This window comes from Gymnogyps californianus, chromosome 3 (genome assembly GCF_018139145.2).
Source record: "Gymnogyps californianus isolate 813 chromosome 3, ASM1813914v2, whole genome shotgun sequence".
NCBI classification, from domain to species: Eukaryota; Metazoa; Chordata; class Aves; order Accipitriformes; family Cathartidae; genus Gymnogyps; species Gymnogyps californianus.
The window spans coordinates 22,593,674-22,608,891 of NC_059473.1; the positions used below are offsets into that span (position 1 = coordinate 22,593,674).

The window sequence follows — 15,218 nt, forward strand, 5'->3', positions numbered from 1 at the left end:
AGAGCTTCATGTACAACTAGCCCCAAATCATGCTATCAAATCATGGCTATCAGAGAGAAGACTAATGTTGAATATCTGGTCATTCTCTTTTATACAGTAACTTGTAAAAACCAGATTGTTCCCTGAAGATACTTGCTAGAGTTAGCTCCAGTTTAGTATTAAGAGAATGGACTCAATGAGAGTATCAACTCTTATTATTTAAGTATAGATATTCCTAATTCCAATGTCCTTTTACTAAGTCCCAATTACTAGGATGAGTTATGATCCATCATGCCCTCTACACTATTCTTAATGCAAGTGAAACTTCTTTATAGGTTAAGGGTTCAGACCTCTGGGTGGGGTAGGAAGAACACCTCCACTAACTACTTTGCAACACGGAGTCACCAACTGAGTCAGTGACTTGGAAGTCTCCCATGTCTTGTGCTATTGAACGTGGCAAAGAAACCCAAAAACATTTGCCTTCCAGAATTTTGGTTTCTGGCAACAGAACTAACCTCGCAGCTGGAGTGTCTGGCCCCTTGCTTCTCTGAGGGAAGAGTTGCCAACTGTACGAGCACTAGATAACCCATCACCACCTACTTCCTCCTCTGTAGTTAGGAGCTGTGGGTGGCACTGCTCCCGACAGCACAAGGGCAACCAACTCTGTCAGGCCACATCTTTATATCTGGTTCCTGCTAAGATATGGTAACTCTCTGATCAGCTGATTTCTAGAGACCCCTTATTTTAGGCCCCTGGCACTTCAACAATTGAGCACCTTCAAGGAGCCAAATATAGGTACCGGTTTACTTTGAAGATGGAATTGAGGTGCTTTGGTTACCCAGATGTGACAGGAAAGATTCACAGCTTAGGTAGAAGTGAGCACCTCATTTTCTGCACAAAATCAGGAAGTCCCAAAGAACTGCACACATTCAGGTTTAGTATTATGAAGGAGACAGTCATACAAAGATGAACACAACGATGAGCTGAATCGATTGGACAGAAGCGTTTACAGAGAAAACTGGAAAGGGTAACGGACGTACGCTTAGTTTGCTGGACAGGCAGAAATGACACAGTTCCACAATGAACAAGTAAGACCACTCAAGTCAGAAAACTGTCTGTGACAGAAACTGAATGCAATCATAAGAAGATAAAATTAAAAAATGCAACTATATATTACAAACAAAAGTAAAAGTAATAGCTGCTAAGAACTACTGTACATCAGAAAATAAGAACTGCAGATAACAGATGAGAAAAATCAAATGGGTGTACCAGCTTCATGGCCAAGAAACTTAAAGATGAGATTTACTTAAGTACTAAGGAAGCTTAACAGTGATATTCATCCATTACGAGATAAAAACTGTTGAAACAATAATACAGAAATATGAAATACACCTCTGTAGATAAAAAAGCCAGGCAATCAGAAGATGAAAAGATGATTTTATTCCAGCAGCAACTCAGAAGGTCTTAAAACAATGGCTACTACAATCAGACATTGTAAAACAAGCAAGACCAGATAACTTCCATCAAGACTTTTTAAAGAGCTGTCCAATGAACTACCTAAATTACTAAAACTGGCTTTCAATAAATCCCAAACACTGGAAAATATCTTAAGGATTTGAGGCAGAACATATTTGCTAATATACAATGCCTAAACAGGGCAACCCATGCTTATCTCACATATACAGTCAGCCTTATATTGATCCCAGAAAAAACATGCAAAGCGCAGGAATGAGAATCAGCTCAGAGGAACTAAGGGAGTATAACCAACATCAGCTCAAGAAAAACAGATCCCACTAGTCCAGGATCTTAGTGAGCGACACCAGTAGTCCTGTTGGTAAGACAACTGTTTTAATATAATGTACTTAGGTAGCTGCAAGACATTTAAGCTGGTGCTACATAATGATTTCATTATGAAACAGTAACAACAGGACACCAACGTGGCCAGGCAGTAAATGAATTAAAGCCTTGCATTTTTATGAGACTCAAAATACAATAGTAGACAGGAAACCGTTATTGAGAGACAAGCTTCTAACAAGGTCCCATAAGGCTCATTTGACTGTACTCTACTATCTAGTATTTTTATCCATCACCTGGAAGGAAACTAAACCATTATTAATCAACTGCAGATGAAATAATGATACCGATGTGACAAATAATGAAGAAGATGCATCACGAATACAGTGACTTGAATCTTGAATTAGCAAGATGTCAATGTCCGTAGAATCAATATGAAAATACAACTCTAGGACAGAGAAACTAGACCACACTTACAGAGTAGTGGACTCCATCCTGAGAGTCAGCACCTCTGAACAGGACTTGGGGAGGGGGGACCTTGATGGATAATTACCCAAGTATGAATTTTTACTTCTCCTTGTAGAGCTCCTGGCAAAGTTACTGCCGAAATTAGCTGCATGAACTGTGTAATATTGAATTAGAGCAGTCTGCAACATCCATGTACTTGATAACGGCACAGCCACTGTTGAAATACATGTCCAGTATTGTTGTCCACAATCTCAGCAGTATATGAATAAAGCAGAGGAGTTTCAGAGGGAAACCGTGAGAATAACTGAAAAGGCTGGGGGAAGTATCTCAAGGAGCACAGCATATTAAACTTAAAAGAGCTGTGGCTCGGTCACAGTCTACGGATCTGAAACACGCTCAAAGTCGGGTAAAGCAGCCCATGCTGAGCTCCTGGCTGCCTCATTGCAGGGTCTTCCAGCAGCCACGCCAGCTTGCTCTCAGCCAGATCAGTTCCTGTCTGCAAAACTTCCTTCTCCTGCGGGTGCCTACACAATGCCCACAAATTTGATAATGGGTCTTCAAAATAGCAAGTGAAGGTTTAAACCAGATTCAAATGCTAGAACTTGAAGCTAAACAACTTAAAACACCAAGATGCTTGTTTCCAGTGAATGTAATTAATCACTGGAATAATTTACCAAGCATGGTCTGAACTCCCCTTCAAAAAGGAATTCAGCCAAACTCAATGGCCTGGAAAATGCAGGTAGGGAGACCAGAAGACCATCATGATGGCTCCCAGCTTTTTTAATCTGTAAGTGTCCGTTCTACCATAACTCAAAGCCTCCTCAGCAACAACAGTCTCGTCCTTTCTAAAATACAGTATGATATCAATTAGTCATCAGCTATGAGTATGAACAGACCTGGAACGTTACACCCTGAGAAGAACATCTCATCCCTGCTGAGAAGAGTATCTCCTTCAGTTGTAAGGCAACATTCATGTTCAATCAGAAATCTGCTTGCAGGTCTGGCTGTCATTACATTAAGGCACTTTATACTCTGTGACACTGTAATATTGCCTTAGATTAAACAAGAACCAAGCTCTTTGGTTTCATATCCCACATCAAATGGCTTGGGATCAAATCTCATCCCAACAGGACATAGGAATTACCACACAGATAAAATATAAACCCAGCTTTTTTCTTTTCTTTTTTTAAAAACAAACAAACAAAAACCCAACAACCTGTGGCAGATGCTGAGTCCTCCCAGGCTTTGAAAAGTATACAGTAGTAGTACAAACATGATACAAAACAGCATTCAGGACATTTCTAATCAAAGAAGATTTACCTGACTCAGGCTTCATCTGAATAAAAGGCTGGGATTCTCAAAGGCTACAAAGGAACCACTCCTTTAGGTGCTGCTTAAAACCCCAGCTACAGTGACTGTTCTGCTTGCCTAAACAATCACTGCACAGACTCCAGTTTCAACATCACAAGGAAAAATCTGGAGTGGCTTTACTGACTCAAACGAAATTGCTCCAACTTTTCATCCATGCAAAAAATGTACCTCAAAAGTTAACTCGTTATTTCGTGAGCCACTTTGAGACATATCAAGTCAGAGAGGCTTTATGTAAAACCACATGCACCTTCATGCTATAAGCACAGCTCCTGTTCCCAAACTACTTGGCTTTCCAGCTTGTAAACTCAGCTTATATCATGCAGCAAATTGACTTTCAGAAGTTGTCCTCCTGGCTCCAGCTCTACTCAGAACTGACTTCTAACATTTTATTGATAACATAAAAACACCTTGTTGGCTTAGCCCTGACCTTTCTTTACAGTCCACTGCACAGAGATTTGTTGCATTCTTATTCACAGCCTTTAGATTCTTCCCAGCTCTGGGCACTGAGGTCTGATTTTGCACATGTTTATAAGAAGGCTCTGGATGTGCAGTGATGAGCTTCTAGACAAAAACTTGCTGTAGGGAGGATGATAGAGATATATTATGGCATGTTTATTTGCCAAGACCTTTGCAGTCAGATGGTCATTTATTTTAGACAGGGGGAGGTGTGGAATACCTAAGAAGTACAGGACATGAACTCATGCCTCCTTCTCTGCATTCTGCAATTCTTGCCATATTGCTGCCACATGCTGTTGCCAGATGACATCTGCCATCAAATGCTTCTATCAATAAGCTACTAAGGTGTTTATTTTTAAAAGTGATTTTTTTTTTTTTTGCAAAGCCTTATGCAGAAGAACATCTCCAGTGGCAACTCAATAAAAGGGAAAGCACCACATTACAGTAATACATCCCAATATATCTTGAAGATGTGGCCATTCCCTGAAACAAAGGAACAGCACTTAATACTTGATCCAAAGACTTTTGCAGTCAATGGAAGGACTTCCAGTGTTTTCAGCAGGCCTTGGACCAGGGCCCTTAATCTGGGGAACATACTCTCAAAAGGCAGAAAAATGGAAAGGTTTGACTGTATCACATGTATAGCTGGCCTTGTGGCAAGTGTGCATGAGGCAGATTCCTTTCCAGACTCTACCTCAACAAATACACTTCCAGCCAGAGAAAATTAAGTCTCCCAATAAAGTGGGTAAATAATAGGACTCCAACTTGGAAGGAGGTAAGTTCCTTCAGATATATGATATTGTTGTAACTCAGTCTCTGGCCACCTTCATAAAGATCTCTTTTTCTAGATCCTTTTGGGATTCTTTTCTTCCCTGATTAGCAAGGGGAATGTGAAATTTCCAAATGCATGGCTCCTAGCATCGGGGAGAAATGCAAGCTGGGATGGGGGAATCCAGATTCAAAGAGGGAGAGAAAGCTCAGACCCTCAACAATCTGTTCCGAGTCCATCCTAACTGGGACGAAGCTGCTTGCCTAGCTCCCTTGCTTTCCAAACTGTATATCCTGGCAGGGAGCCTCTCAGTTCCTATCACACCACCAGATCAGAACAGCAGATTTATTTTCAAGAAAGCTGGAACTTGTTCCTCACTCACAAACCTGAAGATGTATGTATGTCTGCTGCAATAGCGTGCCATTATACGCTAGGTAAACACGCAACAAGCACAACAAACGAAACGTACAGACATCTTTCAGCATACCTCAATGTTGAAATGTGGCTACTTCACTTCCAAAGCGTGCATCAGGAAAAATTTGAGTATAGAGCAGTGATTGGCACAAGACATATACAGCCCTTGCTCTGCCAGGGAGGCTCAGAGCCAACTACAACAGCCAAGAAAACCGGGCTGGATGTCTTGGAGATTGGGTGAGAACGAGAACACCAAGGTTCTGCATGGATCCAACACATCTCCAGGCAGTTTAAAATGTCCTATCATGTTGGAGAATACAATATATCACTTGTCCTTTCCCAAGGGCAAATATCCCCTCTACCCCCTGTAGGCATTTGGATGAAGAAATGAACTGCCAGTACTGCATGTGCCAGTGGACCTGACCCCTGGTATCCATAAATTTTGCTTACTGGGTATTCATTAAGCGCTCTGTTTCGGTATTATCCAGTCAACTGGATCGATTCCTGCATCAAACCCTCAAAGCATGAAGGCCAGGAACTGCAATGCAAAGGGCAGAGCTGCCCCTCTACTGTCACATTCATGGGGGAGCAGAGACGTCTCTCAGCTTTGCCAACCTGGGCCACCTCTGGGGCCAAGCAGAGGTGGGACAAGGAGCAGCAGCCTGCCACAGGCTCTGGTGAATGCTAGACCTCGACCATGCTGTGCCTGCCAGCCACTTCTGCCATTATTTCAACCCACTGCTGCATCTGAAGAGGGTAAATTTGCTGCATCGTTTTTACACGTCACTTGGAAGATGGAAAGTTCTGCAGGTGTTCTTCTTCCTAGCGTACATCTTAGCAGTCCTAAAGAAGATCTTTATGACTGTTTGCCCAAAGCCCAAAAAACCAGTAATTTTATACATATTGGACAACGCCCACTCAAATAAGCAAGGACTACTCTCTGTTCAATTTGGGGTATTGGAGATCATCTGTAAACACAACTGTGGGCTCAGGATTAGTAAGTATTATTGCGCAGAAGCCTTCATCAAGTATGGGATTGCTAGGTACTCTCTGACCACTTCAAAAGAGTCAGTGCTGCTAAGATCTATTAGTTTTTCAGCCTCCTGAGTACAAAGTCCACTCACAGGGCTGGGGTTTTTTGTGGGTTGGTTTTTTTTTTTTCCCACCCCAAGGAATGAAAACCAACATTCTGATTCCTATCTTTCAATCATCACAATGGTAAAGATAAGTTACCATCACTATTTCAGCTGAACTAGCTGCTGAATTGCAAATGCTATACGTAAACAAAAACAAGTAAGAGAAGGAACTTCAACACGCTTAGCTCGCCTTTTAAAATTCAAGGCAGGGGTTTAAAAGAGATGAAGCCAGGGAAAACAGTGGATAATAACACCAGCCAAACAGGGAAAAATAACGAAGTTGTAAGCCTGAAAAACTGAAATGGAAAGAATGACAGATTTACTGCTGCATTTGATGCACATAACCACTGATAGACTCTCCCCAGGAAGTGTTGAAATTACCATCACTGAAATGAATCCAGAAGTTAAAAATTAAATTATCTTTCCCAGAACATTCCAATTTGGGCTCTGGCAACAACAGATGTTTTAATGCTCTTAAATATATGCATGCGCGTGTGTGCACGCATGCACACACGCACGCATATACTTAAGTACAGTATCCTCTTTCACGCAAGACCTCCCTCTTAGTTTTCACAAAGTCAGACTGAACTTACGGTCATTCTGCAAAGTCTTTTCTTCAAAGTCTCTGCTCAAATGCACAACTGTCAGATTAAGCAACCCATAAGGAGTCTTACAGCAGCTCCAAGTTATGAATGAATGGTTATTTGTGAATTCGCCTGTCAAGACAGATGCGGTATTTGTCAGTGCAGTGTGGGTTAGATATGGTGGGAAGGAGCCAAACAAGCAAAGTGAAAGGTCAGTATCACAACATTTCCCTTTTTCCCCCACTCAGTTCGCCTACAACGATGCCACAGCTTTTGCTGAAGCGTAACACAGTAGTCTATTTTCATGCAACCTACCATGCTTATTTGAAAAGCAATATTCACACAAGAAAAGAAAAAGAAAAATGGGTGCAGAGGGAGAGAAGAACAGGAACATTTTGGTGCAAGAAAGCTACAACAGAGGGACAAATCCAAGACTGACAAAAAACAACACATCTTTAGAAATTTGGTGATACTTAAATCAAGACCACCCTATGGAAGTTGAAACACAATGCATTGTTTTTCTTGTATTAAAATGTAGTATTACGAGGATCACAGGTTAATTCATGTTGGAAGGGACATCTAATCCAATCTCCAGCTCAAAGCAGGGTCAGCTATGAGGTTAACTCATCATTTACACTTTATACAGTTATTTATAATAACCTAAAGTCAGCATCACACTGCTAGGTCTTATATAACAACAAAAAGAGGCTCCTACCCTAAGGGGGTTTCCGTGGGAAAAAGCTCAGCTCTACAACGAAGATCCTGAATATGTCAACGAGCATCACATATGAAATTAAAACGAACCCTCACTCATTGTCCAAATTAAAACCTGAACGAGGGAGAGATATTCTAAAGATCCTCTCCACACTCTCAGCCATAAATCTGCTGCAGGGATGCCTGTGAGGTCTAGCATCTCCTGGAAGCCAAACGTGGATGCCAGAGAACCCAAACGGCAACACAAGATGTATTTCAGTGGAGCCTGCCTTTCCACAGTGAACGAGCAGTCTCTCTGCACTACTGCCTAAACTCATCCCACCTGACCTCCTCTGCAAGGAGCCAAGAGCTTTCCAAGCAGCGTGCACGAACTACTGTGTGGTTCCCTTTGGAAAACCTGGCTGGTTTAGAGAATGCTATGCTACCCAGAGAGGCAACTTCCCTACTCTGGACCAACTTGCAGAGCACCAAAAACATGTAAAAACCTGCCCATCAGACAGGTCTAACGAAGCCAGGTCTAGCACTTCGTTTCTCCAGGGCCGATACTGTGGCATTCGAGCTAAGACAACCACAGTACTAAATAGGCTCATGAGTCATTCATAAATTCAGAAACAACTGGTCACACTGGAAGGAGATAAAACACAACCCTTTGTACGAAGTTGTTTTTCAACTCCTCAGCCTCTTGTCACAGACAAATCTTTGAGTTTCTCCTCTACACCTTGCAGCTGTATGTCTTGTACAGTTGGGTGCCCAGCTGCAATCACTTAACAGCAGCAAGGACAGCAAGGACAAGCGCGGGGGAGCTGTTTTAAGAAGAAACATAGCTGCTTCAGATAGACTACTACAGGAAGCCAACCGACGGCGATTCTGGAGCTAGGCACCTACTAGTCCACATCACAGATTGAAAGGGAAACAACCAACAGCCCGTGGTTGAAGGCAGGATGCAAACTTTCCCTAAACAAACGACCAAACCAAACTTTTTAGTCTAAACAGATCAGCAGAAACATCCATAACACAGTATTACATTAAATAATACCTGGGGAGCATACCATCCTCAAGCTAAAAACTGCCTGCTTGAAAACGTGCAGCATGTGGTTTCACAACAGGAACGGAAACATTTGTGTGTCTTCACTCATGACTCATTTTGTCACCATACCCTGGGGTTCCTCTCTTTATCTGTAATACAGGAGCAGTCTAGCACAGACACTGCAAAGGCAAAAGAAGCCAGCTGCCCAACAGGGTCAGCCTTCTTCGGGATCACGAGAGTACTGAAGAGCCTCTACTTTCCTCTCTAAAAAATCCTGTAAAGCATTTCCTTCTCACTGGGCCCTGATGCCCAAATGACAGATTTCAACACAGCAAGAGGGATTTGAACTGTCTGGCTTTGTTGATCCCTGCAAATGCACCATAAACCAGGCCCCAATTCAGGAAGCTAATTAGGCATACACAGAGCCTTAATGTTAATGAGTCCATTCATGTGTGTGAAGCTCCGCACGTTTCAGAACCGTGCTGAAGAAGCTCACTGACGACGACAGCCAGGAGTTCTCATTCATCTTTTTGCTCAGCTCTGGTGCAGGCAGGAATCTCAAACTGACAGCAAAACGCTGGAAGTAGTAACTTCAAAGTAACACAGCCATCCTGATGACCGCTACTGCTCTCACGCAGTGCACCAAGGATGAGCAAGGCTAAAACCAGCGGCTAATGAAGATGATGCTCTGCTTTCTTCGCACAATCACCTACTCACACGCAGTCCTGCAATTAAGTGGAGCCAGCAAGAGTGGCATAAGCTCTGGGCACTCCCTGCACATCTCCAGCCATGAGCAGAAGACAAGGGCACATTTCCGTATGCGTCTCTAGGACTGTAAAACATTCACACTGCCAGCGGGCTGGGGGGTGGGGAGCGGCAGGGGCAGTGATGCACATCTAACCTTTTCACTCACCAAAGTAGAGTGAAAGGGCCTCTTTAAAACAGACACCAGAGATAAACTCAAGGAGGGTTATGGAAAGGACTCGGGAATATAGCCCTACGTTTCTGTCTTGCAGGTCTTCTCACCTTGCAGCGTTAAAGAGGAGGGTCATTGGTGTTTTGCTTTTCTGTAGGTTTCATCCTCTGGAAGAAACGCAGGCACCACGTACCGTGCCAGATCAGCTTGTGGACCTCCTCCTCTCCAAGCTTGGCACCCTGCTTACAGCAAGTTGCTGGTGATTCAGAAGGCAGGCAGGAAACACACGTGGTGCACCCCACCATCTGCTCCATATGAGTGGGAGTGGAAGAAGAGAGCTCTCTTTGATTTCAGCTGCTCTCGGTTAGTGCACCAGAGCATGTTATTTTATTATCCCTCTTAATATGTAGAGGACTACTGCCCAGAAAATTACCCTGCCCCTTTTTAAAGCCATTTGCAATTTCCTGCATTTTTTCATCACCACCTAGGAAGACTGCAGTAAGTGCCATTCATGAACAAGGAGCAAGGAACTGTTCCTCCCACGTCTCTCCTCAGGGAAGCCCTCGCATTACTTCAGGTCTGCTCTGCAAACCAGAGAGTAAGACCGGCAAACGCCTCCTACAAGAGGTGCTCCAGAGCACGAGCATAGGGCCAGCATAGCCAGAAGGTTTTAAAATAAGGTATTCCTTCTGAGACTGTTTCCATATCATTAACAACATAGAAAATCCTGAAAGATTAAGTTCTATGTTCTGCTAAATGCAAACACACGCGAGCCACGCAGCCGTAGCTGTTAACATCCTGGTAATGATGCAGTCAGTGCCGGCAGACATGGAGCACGGCTGCTCCTGCACGAGTAATTCTGGTACCCTGAAGACAAGGAGCCCACATATGTATAATTGCTGGTAAATCGAGTCCTTGTTGATAAAGTAGAAGCATGTCATTGTGCCCAGCCAGTTTATAATGTGTCTTTCATGAGGCGAATATTCAGCAGAACGACGGTCTATGTAAAGCAATATTCATCGTACAGAGCTCCTGAGAAGACTAATCCTACCACCCAGCGCAGGCTGGAACCTGTGGATGCTCCTTCATACTAACGTAGTTTAAATCCCAAGCAAAACCAGGCCCAAACCCAGAAGAACTGTGATTTCTTAGGCTACTGAGTACTTACAGACCCATCTCCAAGAATGCAGAAAACGTAAAAATTTACCTGCATTAGCCCTAAGCCATCAGTACCGACTAGTTCATTGACTGTGATAAAAATTGCCATGATTGAAGATGACAGAACTGGGCCCCAGCCCCCACATACATGTGTTGCCTGTTTCTCTCGAGTATCCCGGTTATGCATTAGTATTACAATTCGCAATCCTTAACTGTGCTGGCATTAGATTTCTGTTTATTATCAGTGCAATGGTGATTATCACCCAGCCTCAAATAAATAACTAGCCTAAGTATCAGGCCCTAGATAATCAATGAAGAACTGATAAGTAATAAACTTCTAACATGATCCAGCTTTCACAGAAATCAGTATTAAGCATCTACTCAGGTAACTTCACCTAGGCACAGAATTCACAAGAACTCTCTCTGATGTTGTGCTCTGCTTCCATATCCCACCTCCGTCTTTAAACCGCTCCGTAAAACAACTCGATTTCCGACTGCCAACTGGACTTAGGAGAGTTTCAAACTTTCAGTATCTAATCCATGCTGTCGTGAGCACAACGCAGGCAGGCATGCTTGACAGACAAAAGCTTTTTGGTTTTTCCAAACCTCTTTGTAGTATTTTTTTTCCGCCACTACTTTTCACATCTGTTGTTTTTGGGTCTGGCAGTCCCTGACTCGCTGAATTTCCACATGTATTCTGACTTGATGTGTCTTTAACCTCAAGTGGACTGTCAAGCCAGATGCCAGATGCCCCCTTACTTCCTCAGTGCAAACTATCAGTAAACCTTAGCATAACTTTACTTTGAGCCTTAAACTAACAGCATGTGAAAAGATTAATATGAATAAATTCAAAACTAATCAGATCCCTTCTTTAAATGTTGACACAGTATTATTTATATCCCATAAATACCTTCTTGACTAAAATTCATCCCAGGAGATTGGCATCTTGCCAGTTCTATTCATATTTACTGTATTTATACAGTACAGTTGGCCAAGGATAATATTTAAGACAAAATATGCCTTAGGGTATATACAATATCTCTTATAGTTTTCCTTTTAAATCTCCTCATTGCTAAAAATATTTAGTCTGAACTTTACAAAATGCCCCACAAAGACCTATCAGCGATCTGTAGTGATATATTGCTGACTATGAGTATAATTAGAGCATATTTGTAATACTTGGGTTGTAGTCAGTTACTGAACGCTAACAACTTGTGGTAAAAACTGAACCACTGATCTTTCCCATGCCTGCCTTCCAGCAGCTTTTGACCTCCAGTGCATTCACACTGATCCCCTTCTCCCTCCTGCCTCCTTCTGACACAGCAGAAACCGTAGAGTTAAAAAAATTCACCTCCAGACAGTCTAGGAGAAAGCGCCTGCGGCTGCCAGAGCTGCGCTTTCAATTTCTTCCTTTAAAATATGGTGGAGCGATTTCTTCCTTTCTGTCTTTTTTGGAGAGGTTCGCTCCATCCAGCATAACTAGAGAGCAGTGGAAAAACAGTTAACCTACTTACTCCGATGTTAGCGACAGCCCTTGCACAGTAGTACTGGATCTGCTGCTAACTGGCCCTCTCCGATCCCAAACGTCTGATGCACTCTGTTGGTAGATACCTGCAATCTCCTTTGCTCTTCCAAAACCTCTATCGATACTTCAGTACAAATCTGGCCTCTGACAGCATTTTAAAAATAGGTCCTCTTTTGTCAACACCATCCAAGTCACACACCACAGATATTTTAATTTTCTGGAAAGCATGCGGCTGCATTTTGGACTATCGGTTCTTTGTAGTTTGCTCATGCGAGGAAAAAGGACAGATGCGCTCAGGATGGATGCATTTTACAATTCTCAGAGACCCTCTGTTACAGGGTCAACTCCACAAGCCAAGGCACTGCTGTCGGTCTTCCTAACCTTTGCCCATAGGTGCTCACTCCCCTCCTCAGGGCATGATCTGATAGGTCTCAAAACAAAGTGCTGACTTCCACCAAAACCACCAGGAAAATACTACAGTATACCAACATGAAAAAAAGGCAGGATTTCTGTGTTCTCACTATGGCTATGAATTATACTGAACCTCTCCGCTCATACCCACTTGGCTCCAAATATGTATTTAAAAAAAAAAAAAAAAAAAAAAAAGTATTTCTTCCCCAAGGGTAACGAGGGTGGAGTGTATTTATCATGGCTATTACGGATGGTGCCATTATTACAGTAATAAAATGGCTCTAACTGCCAGGATGTCCTGTACCTGATGCTGTCATTTAAGAATAAAGGAAGAAAGGGAGGCAGCTGCACCGAGCGTGGGGTGCAGATACCTTGGCTGGCATCCTAGGACTATCACATGCAAGACAGAGCAAGCCCCAAAGCTACAACTTGCTAAACTAAAAATAAATAAGGGGAAAATGCAATTAGAAACTCTAGGATAAAGTTACCAAGATGGCTGCATTATCTATTTAAGCAAGAGGTATGTGCTTTTCAAAAACAGAGAGCCAGTATATAGGGCATCAAGTGGCGGGGGAGGGAAGAGAGGGAAAAGCGAGCTAAATGAAAAGAGTAGGGACTAGGTTTTGGATATGCGAGCGGTGAAGTTATTTTCTGCTTCTGGTATTTCACTTTCCTCGGTATGATGATGATCTAGATTCTTTTAAGGGAGCGCGGTGCTTTTTCTTTTTTTTTTTCTATACACTTAAACTTCACTACCAAAACAAAAAGGCACGTCGTTATGATTATTAATCATTCTAAGCGGATTTGGTCAGCACAGAGCATTTGTACCCTTTTTTTTCTTTTGGTGCAAAACGTGGCATGGATCACCAGAAGGTCATTAAAAACAGCAAAAGGCAGACGGGCTGAGACAGGTTCCAAGAACCGAGGCTACCCAGAAGGGAAAACTTTTTCTGTACCTGAAATGAAAGCGCCCGTGAACTGAAACGGGAGGCTAGTTAAAGTGGGAAGAGGAGGGAGGATGTCTGTGTCTCTGTCCTCTCTGAGCACCAACCTGAATAGCGGTCTGCGGGACAATGTTCTGGAGGGGCACAGACAGAAGAGGAGCCGGTGACTTTTTTTTTTTTTTTTTTTTTAAAGACCTCCTTTTCTTTTCAGTTATGGAGAGATGGAAAGCTGCCCGATCCAGACACTCCAAGGGAAACAACAGCAGTGGAAAGATATTGGCTCTTTTTGGAGGCTGCACACGGGGCTGCGGGGGAGCTAAACCCAGTGCTGGGGAGGGAGCGGGATCCTGGGCGGGGGGGAGCTTTGCTCAGGTACGTGTTGGTGGAAAGCAGAGGCACCTTTAGGGACTCGTGGGTGACTTCAAAGGGGATCGGAAACCTCGCGAGCCTGGGGGGACAGCTGACCCCCCCAACCCACCCACCCAGGCATACGTATACCCCGCCACCTAAACGAAACCCTAGAAGCCACCACCTAAGAGATGCTGAGGATAAGAGCAAACCGAGCAAAGGCGGCAGATTATGATGCATGGGGCTGGTATTTGAAGGTGCTGGGCACTGCCAAGCCTCGGGGGCGAAATTACACACACATGCACAAACACAGAGGACTTACTTTCCGGGTAAAAAGGCTGCATGTCTATTTTGTAAACTTCTTTGGCATAATACTCCTCGTCGCTCCTCTCCCTTTCGCAAGTGGCGGCTCTGTGGTTGGCTTTCTCTTGCAGCAGGTCCCTGGTGCTGTTGTAGATGGAGATGACCTCCGGGGGCACGTCCTCGGGCTCGGGGTACTCGTCCGGGGGGCTGGTGAGCTTCAGTTTGCTCAAGATCTGCCCCCGGATCGCCTCGATCCTCTTGCGCATAAACTGATCCATGTCGAGGGTGCTGCAGGTAGACAGGCTGAAAGCCACGGTGGCCAGATCCACGGTGAGAAACACGCTCAGGAGATAGCAGTGCATTTTAAGTGTTTAAATACAGCGCCCCCCAAAAAAAGAGTGACTTTAACAACGAACAACAACAACGAAAAAAAATTAAAAAATAAAAAGGGGATGTGTGCAAACAAAGGGAAGATCTGCAGACAAAATGCAGTTAAAAACTGGACTGCAAGGACGACTTGCAATCGAAAAACGCACGGGAGGCGTCAGTGAAAAAAATACCAATAATAAAAAAAACCAAAAGAAGCAAGTTGCTACAACTAGATAAAATTCGGGGGTGGAGTGAGCCGGACAGCAAAAAAGGGGAGGAAAAAACCCCTAAACAGATAAAACAAACCTGCAAATCAAGTAAATGGAAGAGAGACTGTTCTCAGCGCGCTGGCGGAGCAGGCTGGAAAGCCAAAAATTGAAGGGGGGGGGGGGGGGGAGGAAAAAAAAAAGGAGGGGGAGAAGAAGCAGTGATGGCTATTACAGGGCGCTGCCGCAGCCGGCGGGGGAGAGGGTGCCGGCGCGGCGCTGAGCCCCGCCGTGCGCCCGCGGCGCCCGGCGGCTCCCGGCGGGCA

At 43.8% G+C, this 15,218-nt stretch overlaps 1 protein-coding gene across 2 annotated transcripts in view; it reads right to left on the reverse strand.

The window, feature by feature from the left end:
- The window catches only part of TGFB2 (transforming growth factor beta 2), a 66,388-nt gene extending 51,387 nt beyond the window's left edge, over window positions 1-15,001 (reverse strand). Inside the window, exons 1-2 of one of the 2 annotated variants that reach the window (XM_050894424.1) lie at window positions 14,333-15,001; window positions 4,289-4,309 (exon numbers count right to left, since the gene is read on the reverse strand). In XM_050894424.1, coding sequence (XP_050750381.1) covers window positions 4,289-4,309; window positions 14,333-14,679 — 368 coding nt within the window. In that variant the 5' untranslated portion in view covers window positions 14,680-15,001. The remainder of the gene's footprint in view (window positions 1-4,288; window positions 4,310-14,332) is intronic. The other variant, XM_050894425.1, reaches the window with a different exon arrangement.
- Window positions 15,002-15,218: the final 217 nt, after the last annotated feature.